The following is a 15,360-nucleotide window of genomic DNA, read 5'->3' on the forward strand; positions in this document are numbered from 1 at the left end:
GACTACTGAAGGAATGAGAGCGAGCTTTAATTATATAATTTTTAAAAATTTCCAAAGACAAAGAAATGCTTGCACACCTGGGATAAATCACAAAGTCAGTTTCATATGAATGATCAACAGCGTATGAACTAATCATGCCCACTTCCCTCCTAACAATGTGAAGAAACAAGCCACGACCCCTGGCTTAACACAACATCCGGGACAGTGGTGTTCGCTGAAACAAACCACAACTCCAAGAACAAACCTTTTTACCCTGGTGAATTCAAAGTGAAACCAGCCAGGGATTACGGTTTGTTTGTTTCTTGCACCAGTGGGGAGGTGCAAAACAGCCCAGACCAATGTGTTCGCAGTAAGCCATTATCTGTGGTTTATTGTGATATGCAAACTGGCCCAAAGTAAATACAATTCACCTTTTTGTAAGATTCTCCTTTCAGGTGTTGGATTTTTCGTTATCAGAAAATGAAATGCCAAACTTCTGATTTATGCTGAAGAACTACTATTTAATAACCTTTTATTTTGACAGTATTTGCAAATCTTGTATTTATTTTTCAACCAATGTCATTTGTGCTGAAATCTGTAATTCCCTGGGGTAGGTTGAAACCACTGTATTGGTCTCCTATAAAGTGCTTTTTTAAAAACTTCACCTATGTTAAAAACTTCACCTATGTTTCTGGTTAGAATCCAATGTATTCAAGTTTTTACAAGCATATTTTTTACAAAAAATATATAATTGACATCGTAACACAACTGTGTTTGTGCTTCCTGGAACCCTGTGGAGTTGCCAATGGATTCCATGAAGCTTGGATCTGGTCTTGGGCCAATTATGCTACAACCAGGCAGGATAAGTCTTAATGCAGATTCCCACTGGAGATGAATTCAATGGCATCCCTAGGTTATTTGCCTTCCACCTCCTAAAGATGAACATGACATGGAAAATATAAATCAATTACTTAAATCTATATAGAGAACACCAATAAACAGTTCAGGATTGAGCTGGGGCTTTGTCAGAATCGATCTTTTCTTATCAGCCTCCATGTTTCACTAGTTTTCAAGTAGTATCTCACTATATGTGAGAAAACTTGCCTAAGAGCAATCCAAAAAGCAGAGAGGTGCATCATACAGTTCCCATGAGCTAGTACTGCTCTAGAATGCACTCATGAAGCTCTGCTCATTTGAAAATATCCCTGGCTCCAAGACCCCCTAGCATCTTGGGAAGGCTAACCTAGAAGCTCTCTCCGTGTTAGCTTTCTGGACGTAGAGAGCTGAGTAAGTGGTGGTCAAAATGGACTCAATGTACTACATGCATTCTGAGAAGACACAGTCATGTGAGAGGACTATGTGGGATCACCAAAACCATATGTGCTCCCCCCCTTACTTTTATTTATCTTTCCTTACCCTTGCATTCCCATTGCTATGGCAGGAGATGGTGCTTAAGAGCATTTCCTCCAAGTGCTGCTGTTTGGTTTCTTGTAAAGCTTCACAAAAAGCTGAGAAGGCTTTGGGACCCCGCTTTGGGAGAAGATTCAAGAATTCTATGTTTTGGCTAAAACTCCCAGACTTAGCCTAAACAGATGTAAAAAAACAAACACATAACATTAAAAGAATATTGAATTAGATATGCAAATCAGTATCTATTCTACATAGACTTGAAGTACATCATCACCTTCACTATGGTATCTTACTCTGTACATTTCTATTCAGAAGAAGATCTCATTGAGTTGTATGGAACTTACTCCTAGGTAAGTGCGTATAGGATTGCTGCCTAATTTGCAACAATGGAATCCTGCAAATATCAACATATTTCAATGTTTTCACTATTTTTTTTACAATGTATTCTTTATCTCCCATCTGTCAGCTTTCATTTATCTGGCAACCCTATATAGAAATCTCCAAGGAAATCGCACAAGGAATATTAAATATCTATGTTAAAGTAGCTACAAAAGAAGTACATATTTTTAACCAATGCTGGGAAAAACAAAAGGGAGTAGAAAAAGAGGAAGGCCAAACAAGAGATGGATTGATTCCATAAAGGAAGCCAGACCTGAACTTACAAAACCTGAACAGGGTGGTTAGATGCTACTGGAGGTCGCAGATTCATAGGGTCGCCATAAATAGTAATCGACTTGAAGGCATGTAACAACAACAAAATTATAACCATGGTCATACAGACAATTATGAGAATTATAGAATGGAAAGACTTCAGTAGAAACCCAGTGATTTAAGCAGTCTGATGCTCTGTGATGCAAACACTTACTTTAAAAAGTTAACTTCAAAAGCTACTGAGACTTAAGGGACCAAGGGGATACTTGGATCAACAGCTTTTTGATTACTTCTGCCAGCACAATCATTTAGAACTCATATCTTTAACTAGCCAAACCTCTGTTCATTCTCCTTCTACCTCTTCAGCCTTGTGCATAAGTCCTTAAAAGTTATTAGTCCCCTCTCTACTTTTCTTAACTTGTCTACCTTAGTCATCTGGAGCACAATGGCACTCAGAAAACAAAAAGAACAACTCTTCTCCAGCTTACAAAGGCTTTCTTACCTGATCATCTGCAGGCAATTCTCACCATGCAAGAGACTAATTACAAGGAGGAATTCTTAAAGATTTAGTCCAGTCAGCAGTTGTAAGCAAACAAACCCAATTTCACTTGGACCAATACAGTGACTTGAATGCAGTTATCCTTTGCTTTTTGCACCTCTCCAATTTTGTCTTAGTTTTTAGTTCAAAAAAATAACACAATGCATATAAAGATATTTTAAGTTAAAGTGCATAGAAAATATGCACATTTTCTGGTAAAATGCACACCAAAAACTGTGAAATAAAAAAAATCATGAATGGAATGAAAAGGACAACCAGAATGATCAAGGGGATGGAGCGACTTCCCTGTTAAGAAAGGTTGCAGCATTTGGGGCTTTTTAGTTTAGAGAAAAGGCAAGTCAGAGGCAACATGATTAAAATGTATAAAATTATGCATGACATGGAAAAAGTGGACAGAGAAAATTATTTTCCCTCCCTCATAACACTAGAACTTCTGGACATTCAATGAAGCTGAATATTGGAAGATTCGGGACAGAGAAAAAAAGTACTTCTTCACACCGCGTATAAACTATGGAATTCACTCCTACAAGAGGCAGTGGTGGCCACCAGCTTGGATGGCTTTAAAAGATTAGACAAATTCATGGAGAATAAGGCTATCTGTCATGGCCCCGTCAGAGGACTCCTCAGAGGAGGACTCCTCAGAGGAGGACTCCTCAGAGGAGGACTCCTCAGGAGTAACAGCAGCAGACCCAGGAGCAGCAGGAGACACGGAGGAGCCTCCTGAGCATCCAGCTCCTTCTGCCCCTCAGCTGCAGAGCACCCCAGGGACAGCAGAGGCCCTGCAGCCAGACACAGACAGTGAACAGGATACTCCCCCCTCACCTGCAGAACGTAGACAGCAGAAGGTCAGGCAGAAGAGAGGCAGGCCTGACTCCTTAAGGCCCAAACGCTGAGGGCTCACACCTGCTGTCCATCCTGCTCTTTATAAGGCACACCTTGGCTGCAGCTTGTTGCTGACTGCAACGTCAGGCGTGGCTTTGTGTAGACCTAGTTTCCCTGCAGCATCTCTTTGACTGACCTCCTTGGCAATTGATCCCGGACCTCCACTGACCTCGTTTCTGGACTTCTGACTCGGCAAGTACGCTTCGGATAGGCCTGGCAGATTTACAACCCGACTGCTGGCTAAGGACTTTCCTTCCCTGCCAAAGACCCAGGAATTTCCAGCCCCCCCTGACACTGCTGATGCAGTGTAGAGCTGACACTATCAGTGGCTACTAGCCATGATGGCTGTGCTCTACTACCAGTCAGATGCAGTATGCTTCTGAAAACCAGTTGCCAGAAGCCACAGGAAGGGAGTGCTCTTGCACTCAGGTCCTGCTTGTGGGCTTCCCATGGGCACCTGGTTGGCCACTGTGAGAACAGGATGCTGGACTAGATGGGCCACTGGCCTGGTCCAGCAGGCTCTTCTTAATTATTTATGTTCTTATGAACGAACACATGCAAGATTGACATGGGCTGGGAACAAACTAATCTGTTCATCCCCAATTACAAGTCTGCTTTAGTCTACGAAACTCATTTTATCTAGTTATGCTACTTACTGCACACTGGTGTAGACTACTGGTCTCATTTGACATGCAGGAATATTTGCAGCATTTAGAAGCATAAACGACGATATTAGGAAAATCATAATTTTGGATAATCAAATATTATCTCCAGTTGTTGACGAGACTAATCGTACCTGTATCATCTCCATCATTGCTTCAGTGATAATATCCTTCTCTATGAGGTGTTCCATTAGTTCCTTCAGAACTAGCTGCTTTGCTAGGGAAACACGATTCTTTTTCAGCACCTCTTGGTGACATTTCTGCATGCCACATACACCCAGCATCCTAGAAGCAAAGAATAATGTAAACCCCAATGCAAATTTACATTGCATAATTACTGTAGGAATGATTGAATTATCCAGTCTCTCTCAATGCAGAGATGTGAGAGAATTATTCACCCCTACAACGGAGGCTATTTGGAAGTCGGTAAGGCTAGAGCAGTAAATCATGTTGTCTTGGCCACATAGATTTTTTTTTTTTGCACAACACTAGAGATACCCCCTATATCTCCCATTAGCCACTAGATCTCTACCAAACTCTTTCTTCTGTGAACAATTATTATATTCTACATATAAAGGGATGGTAAGCTGCAGCACAGCTATCCATGGATTACATAACTCTCTCTACAGATGTGCATGTATCTCCATCACCGTCATTCAGAAAGAATAGAAAACATTTGTTGAAAACCTGCTTTGAAATGGTTATTTCTGATGTTATTAAAAATGTATTTTAATTGTTTAAATTTCTAGTATTTTAACTGAGATACTGCTTAGCCACCTTGACCTCCTTTGGAGGAAAGGTGAGATAAACATCTAATAAATAATACTGAATTTGCAAAGATCTTTCCATAAATATGTATTAGAATCCATCTTCTTACTTACAGGCATACACCAATTCAGACACTTGGGCAAAATTATGTTTTTTTAAGAACAGCTTAAACCTGTGGTGTAGTGGTAAATTTGAAAGTGCACTCTCATTGATAACTCCCCATAGCCATGTATCTTCTAACACTGTACCACAAAAACAAACTTTTAACCAATGTCGACCTTATGGTTTCAATATCGTCAGCTTCCTTTCCCCGCCTTTTGCTTAACAGCCAGCCTGATGAAGATGATTTGTGGGCTCAAACACTTGCTCACTATATTGTGACATTTCCTTTGGTTGTAAGAAGATATTTGGATTTTTTTTAAAAAAAGTGGCATTTTAACCCTTACATATGCATTCTAATGTAACATACCTCTTCATCTTCTTAGCTCGTTTGGTTTTCTTTCCTCAGAGAAAAGCTTATTTATTTGCAGAGGAATGACAAATAACATTCCTGGAGATGACATCACCACCCCGGCTATGAAGTAAGTGGTGGTGCTTTGTCCCTGCTCCACTGCACCACAGGCTTAAACAATGGACAGTTTTTCTTCATGACACAAGTGTTGGCAAGCTACTGTGGTCAGTTGACAAGCTAGCAATCCTCTCTCTCAAAAAAAAAGTGTGTGCTTTGGGGGGAAATTACTGTTAGCATCACCTTTAAATAGCTCATAGTTGTTTTCAATGAAGCTGCCTTCAGTTGTGAGACCCTTGTCAGACTGAAGTATAAAATATGCAACATAATATCTGACAACTTTAGGTAATTGTACCCAGTTTCATTTACACCTCTCCTCTTTCAAGGTGGACATTCTTAAAGAAAAGTCAACTAATTTAAGAAGTTGCAGGATGTTTTTTTAAAACACACATCAAATGCAAGCATACCAATAATCTTATATTATTTTCTAATGAACTCCACACACAGAAAAGTAGAGTTGGAAGGGGCCTATAAGGCCATCAAGTCCAACCCCCTGCTCAATGCAGGAATCCAAATCAAAGCATTCCTGACAGATGGCTGCCCAGCTGCCTCTTGAATGCCTCCAGTGTTGGAGAGCCCACTAACTCTAGGTAATTGATTCCATTGTCATATGGCTCTAACAGTTAGGAAGTTTTTCCTGATGTCTAGTCGAGATCTGGCTTCCTGCAACTTGAGCCCATTATTCCATGTCCTGCACTCTGGGACGATCGAGAAGAGATCCCGGCCCTCCTCAGTGTGACAACCTTTCATGTACTTGAAGAGTGCAATCATATCTCCCCTCAGCCTTCTCTTCTCCAGGCTAAACATGTCCAGTTCTTTCAGTCTCTTCTCATAGGGCTTTGTTTCCAGTCTCCTGATCATCCTTGTTGCCCTCCTCTGAACCTGTTCCGGTTTGTCTGCATCCTTCTTAAAGTGCGGAGACCAGAACTGGACACAGTATTCAAGATGAGGTCTAACCAGTGCTGAATAGAGGAGAACTAATACTAATACTAATCACGCGATTTGGAAACTATACTTGTGTTAATGCAGCCTAATATAGCATTTGCCTTTTTTGCAGCCACATCTCAGTTGGCTCATATTCAGCTTGTGATCAATGACAATTCCAAGATCCTTCTCACATGTCGTATTGCTGAGCCAAGTATCCATCGTATAACTGTTCATTTGGTTTCTTTTTCCTACGTTTAGAACTTTGCATTTATCCCTGTTGAATTTCATTCTGCTGTTTTCAGCCCAATGCTCCAGCCCATCAAGGTCCCTTTGAATTTTGTTTCTGTCTTCCACGGTATTAGCTGTGCCCCCCCATTTTGTACCTGCAAATTTGTACCTCCTCATCCAAGTCGTTAATAAAAATGTTGAAGAGCAATGGGCCCAGGACCAAGCCCTGTGGTACCCCACTCATTACTTCCGCCCAGTTTGAGAAGGAACCATTGATAAGCACTCTTTGAGTACAATTTTGGAGCCATGGATCCACCTGATAGTTGTTCCCTCCAGCCCACATTTAGCTAGCTTGCTAATCTGAATATCATGGGGCACTTTGTCAAAAGCTTTGCTGAAGTCGAGATATATTATGTCCACAGCATACCCACAGTCTACAAAGGAGGTTACCTGATCAAAAAATGAGATAAGTTTGGCAGGATTTGTTCTTCATAAATCCGTGTTGGCTCCTAGTAATCACTGCATTGTTTTCAAGGTGCTTACAGAGTGACTTCTTTATAATCTGCTCCAGAGTTTTTCCAGGAATTGATGTTAGGCTGACTGGTCTGTAGTTCCCCGGTTCCTCCTTTTTGAAGACAGGGACAAAATTAGCTCTCCTCCAGTCATGTGGCACTTCACCAGTCCTCCACAATTTTGTAAAGATAATAAGACAGCTGTTCTGAGAGTTCACATCTGCAAAGTTTGCTTGTTAAGAGTGTTTGAGAGCAACTTACAACTTTCAAAACAAAGTCCCACCACATTAAATGGCACTTATTCGAGAGTATAGCAAGAGCTTGTGCAGGAGCCCTGGTAAGTCAGATCTAATACAATCTACACAGATCCTCCTGAATCTGGATAGAGACAATCTCGCTTCAGTTGTTCATGCTCTGGTAACCTCTAAATTAGATTACTGTAATGCGCTCTACGTGGGGCTGCCTTTGAAGATGGTTCGGAAACTGCAGCTCGTGCAAAATGCAGCAGCCAGATTGTTAACAGGGGCCAGGCGGTCCGAACATATAACACCGATTCTGGCTCGCTTGCATTGGCTGCCTATATGTTTCTGGGCCCGATTCAAAGTGCTGGTTTTAACCTATAAAGCCTTACACGGCCTGGAGTCTGTGAGTGGATGGATGGGAAGGAATAGGCTGAAACTGAACCCCGACAAGACCGAGGTACTGCTCGTGGGGGACAAGAGAAGGTTGGGAACCGTTGACCTGAAGTTCAATGGGGTGAGTTTACCCCTAAAGGACCAGGTCCGCAGCCTCGGGGTTGTACTTGATTCCAAGCTGTCCATGGAGGCTCAGATTTCGGCTGTGAGCCGGGCAGCTTGGTACCAACTACACCTTATACGTAGGCTGCAACCCTACCTTCCTGTTCATCAGCTCCCACTGGTAGTACATGCCCTGGTCACCTCTCGATTAGATTACTGTAATGCGCTCTACGTGGGGTTACCCTTGAAAATGGTCCGGAAACTACAACTTATTCAAAATGCGGCGGCTCGATTACTCACAGTCGTCGCCGGGACCACATCACGCCAGTGTTGTTCGATCTACACTGGCTTCCAGTTGTTTTCCGGGCCCAATTCAAGGTGTTGGTTTTAACCTTTAAATCCCTACACGGTCTCGGCCCAGTTTATCTAAAGGAGCGCCTACAACGCCACCAATCATGCCGCCTGACAAGATCGGCCACACAAGGCCTTCTCTCAGTCCCGCCAACCAAAGCAGCTAGGTTGGCGGGCACTAGAGAGAAGGCCTTTTCAGTGGCGGCCCCCACCCTCTGGAACTCCCTCCCACAAGATCTTCGGCACATCTCTTCCCTGAATATGTTCCGCAAGGCCTTAAAGACCTGGCTTTTTCAGCAGGCTTTCGGGACTTCTGGGGAGGCTTAATATTCTTCTGTTTTAAATGCCTCCTATTATGTATTGTTTGCTCTTATAATTTATATATTTCACTGTATTTTTATATTGTATTCTGCCATATTTATTGTATGTACGTCGCCTAGAGTGGCCATTGGCCAGATAGGCGACACATAAATTAAATTTATTATTATTATTATTTTTTATTATGGGACCACAATACCTGATGGAACGTCTCTCCCGATACGAACCTACCCGTACACTTTGTTCAACATTGAAGGCCCTCCTCCGGGTGCCTATTCAGAGGGAAGCGCAGAGGATGGTAACCAGAAAAAGGGCTTTCTCAGTGGTGGCCCCCGAATTATGGAACGATCTCCCTGTGGAGGTACGCCTGGCGCCAACATTATTATCTTTTCGACGCCAGGTTAAAACATTCCTTTTCTCAAAGGCATTTTAATAAATTTAATAATTTTAATTTTAACATCTCAACTTATTTTTAGCATCTTAGTATGCTAGTATATTTGTATTTTAGTATGTTTAAATTGTTCTATAAATGGTTTTAATTGTATTTTGCTGTCTTGCTTGTTGTGAACTGCCCAGAGAGCTTCGGCTATGGGGTGGTATAGAAATTTAATAAATAAATAAATAAATTCACATTCTTTTTAAAAGAACAGCACATAGAACTACCATCAGATCATAGCTGGTATCTGTGAAGTTGCTATGATGGGTCTATAATTTTGCTGACTGTATAGATAGAATTTGATTTGGGGAGGAAGGGCCCTGTGTAAATGACATGAGGATCCATATAAAACTAGTTTCTTCATAGTACAGCACAGTGGTTAAGAGAATGACTTTTTAATCAGTATTTCCCCCGTTCAACCTATGAACTCAAGGCCTCAGACAAGCCTCTGCCTCATTGGGGGTTGGGTGGGGAAGACAGCAACAATACTGAAGAGGCGTTATATAAATACTAAGTATGATTTATTCACGACTCTGCAGTGCTAGTTCCTACTGGGGCAGGATATAAATTAAATAACATTAACATTTAATAAATTAAACAACAACAACATTATTAACAGCGATAAAAAGGGAAGGTGGTGGTGGAGGATAGCGTAGGGTGGCGAGGGGAACGTGGCCAATCAATGTCATCACGAAAATGTGGGGCCCTGACAGGACGGGCGGCTTTTCTCTCCTCTTCCCCTCATCAAAACCTTTTTTTTTTCTTTTCTTTTTTTAATATATTTTTTATTTGGGAATGTACATAGAAAAAGTGTATTTTAAATACTGACGTAGTTCATAGACCATATATACAAAGACTAATACTTTACATGTGTGTTTGTTTTCAGTCTATCGCTATCCACTTACAATACAAATGCGATACATATTACTTAACATTGGTTATTTGATGATAATTAATTAATTAATTAATTAACAAGTTGACAAATCTCGAATCTGGGTATTATTTTTTCTCCAAAACAAAGAAAGCTACTGTAGCCGTAAGTTATTAAAGACACATCAAAACCTTTTCCCCCTCCTGCGTCACGTTCTAAAATGAACCCTTACGGAACGTTCTTTCCTCCTGCCCCCGCCCACCGGGCGGCCTAGTGGGCCTGTTGGATTTTCCCTCCCTCCTACCCACTCACCCACCGACCCACCCACGGGCCTTTCCCACTTCCGAGGGACGCTCTAACTGTAACTGCTCCGTTCGACTCCCGTCCCTTTCCCGTTCGGCCTCGGCCCTTGTCTAAGCGGACTGTGAAGAGGAAGCCACTCACTCGCACGGTAGCTCACATCAGCCGCGTCTACCGCTTCCTGGTGCGCAGTAAGCCCCAGGGGCGCCAGCGAAGAGGCACAACTTTCCCGCCTAAATTTCTTTTTCTTCCGACGGCCTACAAAATTAAAAGGGGGGGGAAAGAAGACCTATTCCATATCACGTGGTCGCAGCTAGGTTTGTTTGCGCTTGCGCAAAAGGAGGGGGTAAGACAGCGAATGCGCGCGCTCTTTCCTTCTCAGAGTAAACCAGCACCCAGCCTCGCAAGCTCTCGCCTTCAAACGACCAATACCTCCCCCTCCCCTTGTGTAGCGCATGCGTATGTTCCTGGGATTCCGCCGGGTCCGGCTGCAAAGCGCTCTAGGCAGAGCCTTTCTGTTTTTGTCTTCTCTTGATCATTTTGCTGCATTGGAGGGCAGAGCATGTAACGCAGAGGTGGGGAGCCTGTGGCCCTCCAGTTGTTTTTGGACTCCGAACAGCCCCAACCAGCATAGCCGCTGGTCAGGGGTGGTGGGAATTGTAGTTCAGCAACACCCCTAATGCAACGGGTAACCCTTTCAGCTCTAGAGCAAAGAAAGCAAAGGAGGGCATTAGTGAAGGCTTCCTTACTTCCGGCCTCACTGCCGCCCGTCCGGCTCCTTTGGCCCACTGCACTCTCAGTGCAGGTTGGCTCACAGTGTTAAATACCACGCTCTTGGGTTGAGGCAGGGTAACAGAAGTGGTGAAGGCAGGAGGGCTGCTTTCCCCTTCCGTAGTCTTGCTCTTTTCTTCCCAGCCCAAGTGGATTCCAGCAGCAGTTGTTTGCTAGGCAATGACAGGAGACTTGAGACCCAGGAATAGATCTGCGGACATGCCGTTATTTTAAGGGAGGGAAAAGTGTGAACTATGGATTCTGCTTTGAGGGTTAGTAGATTCTTCAGTTTATACCTCGCCCTCTTCCTTGTAACTTGTTTTGGATATGAAGACACACACACACCGCTTTTGTCTGCCTTTATCCCGTTATGTTTTAATGAAAAGAACTGAGGCAGTTTCAAAAGCATTTTCCCCCCTTTTTAAGGAGGATTGGCTCAAGGGATATCAGCCAGTGCCTCCATAGCTAAAAGTGTGCGTTGGTCTTCTTTTTCTTCCATCTTTTATCCCTTTGCATTTTTAACCATCTCACACTTTGTTCATTCTCCCCCTTTCCCCTTCAGTTCTTTTGTCAGCATTTCCATTTATGTCATGCATCTTTTTCTGCACCATTCTCTAAACCTTTTCAAAATTTTATGCATGTCTTTTTGATTCAAATCCTGCTTTACTGCTCTGGGTCAATCAGACTGTCTCTCTTTAGTTTTCCACTTGGTATTTTCTTCCCTGCTCCCCTTTTCCTTTTATTCATCTATTTGCTCATCCTTTCCCCCATAGATCCATTTGCACCAGGATTTTCTAGAGCATGAAAGAAAATAAACTTCTGGTGTATCCTAATGCAGCTACTTAGAAACAGGCTTCAAACCTCCTCACACATAACAAAGCCTTGTTTGGTGAGATGGATGATGAGGGAACACTGGCTTGTCGGCAACAGTCCATTTTTGGGGCCCTTGTAGCTGAGGATGAAGCGAACAACATACCAGTGGTAAGTTGATGTGGGCTATCCTAGTGTCTCATACTGTTTGCTAATATGCCAGGCCTGAACATACAGTTTGCATAAGCACGATGTGACCTTTCCATTCATATCTGATGGAAGACTAGAGAAACTATGTAATCTTAAGGGGACAGTCAAAGGATAGACCAGGACTGTCTTCTCCACAAGAAGTATAGTCATAAGAGTAGATGTGAGTTTACACAGAAAGCCTGTGACCGGAAGAAGGAAAAAAACTAAATCAGGGTCAATAATTCCCAGGTAGGTTTGAGATATGGCACCTTCTCAGGCACTGTTGGAAAAACTGTGGATGTGGGGAGACGAGAATATGTTAGCAAGAATATGATATTCTGCACTCTCTCTAACCTAGCTCCTATTTTTTGGCACCTGACCCCTAAACGTCGCTGTTGGTTAACACTCAACACTAATCCTTACAGCAACTCTGCAAAGTAGACCAGTATTGTTTTTATATTGCAGGGCTGAGGCCAATCAGTTCCTTGTTGAGGTGGCCTTTCTGAGTTCATCTTATACGCTACATCAATTAATGCCAGAACACTGCTACAATTAGCATCTTTACTGTTATTTAGCAAAGAGTCCAAGCAATTCTCTTCTTTGTGATTTTCTGCAGATGGTGCTTAGAGATATTTACTTATGTTGCTTCTGTAAACAAGACCTAAGACAACATTCCTTACAGTACACAAAACTGATTTTATGCAACATGACTCACGTATCTCAATTTATCATGGACCTGAAAGTGTTGTTTTCCACCTGCAACGCAGTTCTTTACATCAGTTAAAAACTGCAGTTTGTATTATATCCACCAGAGGGAGCTACATATGGGGTTTAATGAGTGACATTTACCAGGAAATCACAGAAATACTCTTTGAAGGGGTGATTAAATTCCACCCACATCTGGACACAGTGTACACTGTTTAAGTAATTAGGGTGGTGTACTGTGGTGAACCAAACATCACAGCTGGATCAGGCCAGAAGTGGCCCATTTAGTTAAGCATCCTGTTCTCACAGTGCCCACCCAAGCGCCCATGGGAAGCCTGCAAGCAGGACCTGAGCATAAGAGCCGTCTCCCCCCTGTGATTTCCAGCAACTGACATTCATAAGCATAGTCTCTGACCAGAGGCAGAACAGAGCCATCATGGCTAGTTGGCCTGCCCAAACTGGAAGAACTCAGACATGGCTGTGGGTTTTTCTTTTATTGAAGTAAGAGAAAGTTTGAATTCAGTGTGCTTCATGAATCTACCTGTGGCTTAACTCAGAACTCAGCATCTCTCTAGGACTAACTAGGCATAGCTTTGCTGCACTAAGACGTTGACTCAGCAACTACTCCCCTCTCCCTCACTTGGCTTAGGTAAGGCTGGGTGGGCACCCTACCTGCGTGTGCTAACTGTCACTGTTGGGAGCACATGCACAGGCAAAGACTCTGCCTCAACTGTGCCTGTTGAATTTCCCACCGCGTTCGCAAATATGGAGCCTCCATCACTGTCCTGTCTTCTGTGACGCCCTTCCCTGGTTCTCCCTGTCAGGTTCCTACCTGCTCGTGGCTACTGCCTTTCACTAGGCACCACCAGGGACTCCACCAGTCCGGACTGTCCTTTTTTATGGTTTCTCTCTCCGCTCTAGCACAGATCTCAACAGATCCCCCTGCTAGGCAGCACCACCAGTCACGTTCTACAACCAATGTTCCCAGAGACCTTGCCTGAGTCTCTCTATCCGGTTACATTCGTGACTGCGTGCCTATGCTGTTCCCAACCCCCTTGTATCAATGCAGATACTCATAACTCGGGGTTGCTCTGGATACTTATAATGTTATCTTCTCCTCTTCACCGCTGCCACCATTTGTTACTGTTTCCCTTCAGCCTTGGTTATTACCTTACCCTCCCTTCTGGTCTGTGAAACCCCAGCCAAGGATCAGGCCTTCGGTAAACCAAAATAGTATTTATTAAATAACATTAATAACAAGATAACTTTGATAATGATCTACAAGCTTATGGTTTCATCTATTACTGTGATATTTGACTTATTACTAATCCGAACTCCACCTCCCTCTTTCTCCACACTCTCCTGACATACACCAACTCACACCCACCTCCAAACTCCACCAAAACAACCCACTCACGTCCACCCAACACCTCTCAAACAACCCACTCACGTCCACCCAGATTCAACTGTCATCCTTCCATTTATACTCTCAGCCATCCACTCAGCCAATCATCCAGCATTCTACTGCTCATTTACTCCCCCCCTCCTCTTTCATTCCACCTACCACATATCTTCTATACAAACAGCACTTACCATATATACATTAATACAGGAACATCACATCTTCCCCCTCAGAAGGAGGGGGGCTGCCTGCAGTCGACACAGGCGCAGGGAGAGGGGGAGCATCAGGCTGGGAAACAACCTGCTGGTCAGGTTGACTCTCCACACGGCTATCCGGAGCTGCTGGGATAGTCAAAGTCCAGAGCTGGGGTGCCTTCTGAGTCTAACTCCCCACTCAGCCCTCGCCAGCTCGACCATCCCACTCTTAAGTCCGTCTCCGCTTCGTTCTCGTTGGTCCACCCGCCTCCATCAGGGCTCATGACACTAGTAGCCATTGATAGCCTTATCCTCCATGAATCTGTCTAATCCTGTTTTAAAGCCATCCAAGCTGGTGGCCATCACAACTTCTTGTGGGAGTGAATTCCATAGTTTAACTATGTAAAGATCTTGAAGAACTTTCTTTTGTCCGTCCTGAATCTTCCAACATTCGGCTTCATTGGATGTCTACAAGTTTTAGCGTTATGAGGAAGAAAAACTTCACTTTCTCCATGCCATAGTATTTGAGGCAAGGTTAATTCATTTTAAGATGAACAGTTTGCCACAGATAATTTATGTGCTTCATGGTATTCCTTTATATATTCCCCAAGTATATTTTCAAAAGTTTATTTGGGGGACCTCTACACCTTGTTTTTAAATTTAAAAAGATACAGCTATCAATATTGGAAGAGGGATTTAACTTTCCAGATCTTAAGTTTTTACTATAAGGCATACCTTTCAGATTGTACAAATTACTGGCAAGTCTCCTTTTCTACAAATACTCCCGCATGGGTAGTTTTGGAGATGATGTTATTTGGCACCCCTCTATGGATGGTGTTACGGGTCTACATATTTAAAAAAGGAAAGGACTATTACCACATGCAATTTCAGTGGCTAAAGAGAGGTAACACACAAGGTCTTGTCAGTTACACTTTGACTAATATGCTCATAAACCAACTCTGTGAAGTAATCCAGATTTGAAAATAAGAAAGGCAGTTCTTTACGTGGAAGGATTGATAATGGGATTTATACATTAGATCAGTTAACAGGATCAGATGGAGAATTTTTGTGTCATTTTCAGTTTTGCAATTAAGATTCCACTTACCCACTAGTGCTGAATAGCAGTATCT

General features: G+C 42.9%; 1 protein-coding gene and 1 long non-coding RNA gene across 8 annotated transcripts in view; one reads left to right on the top strand and one right to left on the bottom strand.

Moving 5' to 3' along the window:
* CASP2 (caspase 2) overlaps positions 1-10,959 on the bottom strand; it is a 32,879-nt gene extending 21,920 nt beyond the window's left edge. Inside the window, exons 1-5 of one of the 6 annotated variants that reach the window (XM_061637767.1) lie at positions 10,909-10,959; positions 10,304-10,417; positions 7,085-7,259; positions 4,278-4,428; positions 1,396-1,563 (exon numbers count right to left, since the gene is read on the bottom strand). In XM_061637767.1, coding sequence (XP_061493751.1) covers positions 1,396-1,563; positions 4,278-4,427 — 318 coding nt within the window. In that variant the 5' untranslated portion in view covers position 4,428; positions 7,085-7,259; positions 10,304-10,417; positions 10,909-10,959. Of the gene's footprint in view, positions 1-1,395; positions 1,564-4,277; positions 4,429-7,084; positions 7,260-10,303; positions 10,734-10,908 lie in introns of those variants that run through there. The other 5 variants (XR_009764173.1, XR_009764179.1, XM_061637766.1 and 2 more) reach the window with 5 other exon arrangements.
* The window catches only part of LOC133389893 (uncharacterized), a 28,808-nt gene continuing 23,660 nt past the window's right edge, over positions 10,213-15,360 (top strand). For both annotated transcript variants that reach the window (XR_009764205.1, XR_009764211.1), the window contains exons 1-2: positions 10,213-11,202; positions 11,704-11,911. This is a non-coding gene — a long non-coding RNA (uncharacterized LOC133389893). The remainder of the gene's footprint in view (positions 11,203-11,703; positions 11,912-15,360) is intronic.

Source organism: Rhineura floridana, chromosome 1 (assembly GCF_030035675.1).
Source record: "Rhineura floridana isolate rRhiFlo1 chromosome 1, rRhiFlo1.hap2, whole genome shotgun sequence".
Taxonomy (NCBI): Eukaryota; Metazoa; Chordata; class Lepidosauria; order Squamata; family Rhineuridae; genus Rhineura; species Rhineura floridana.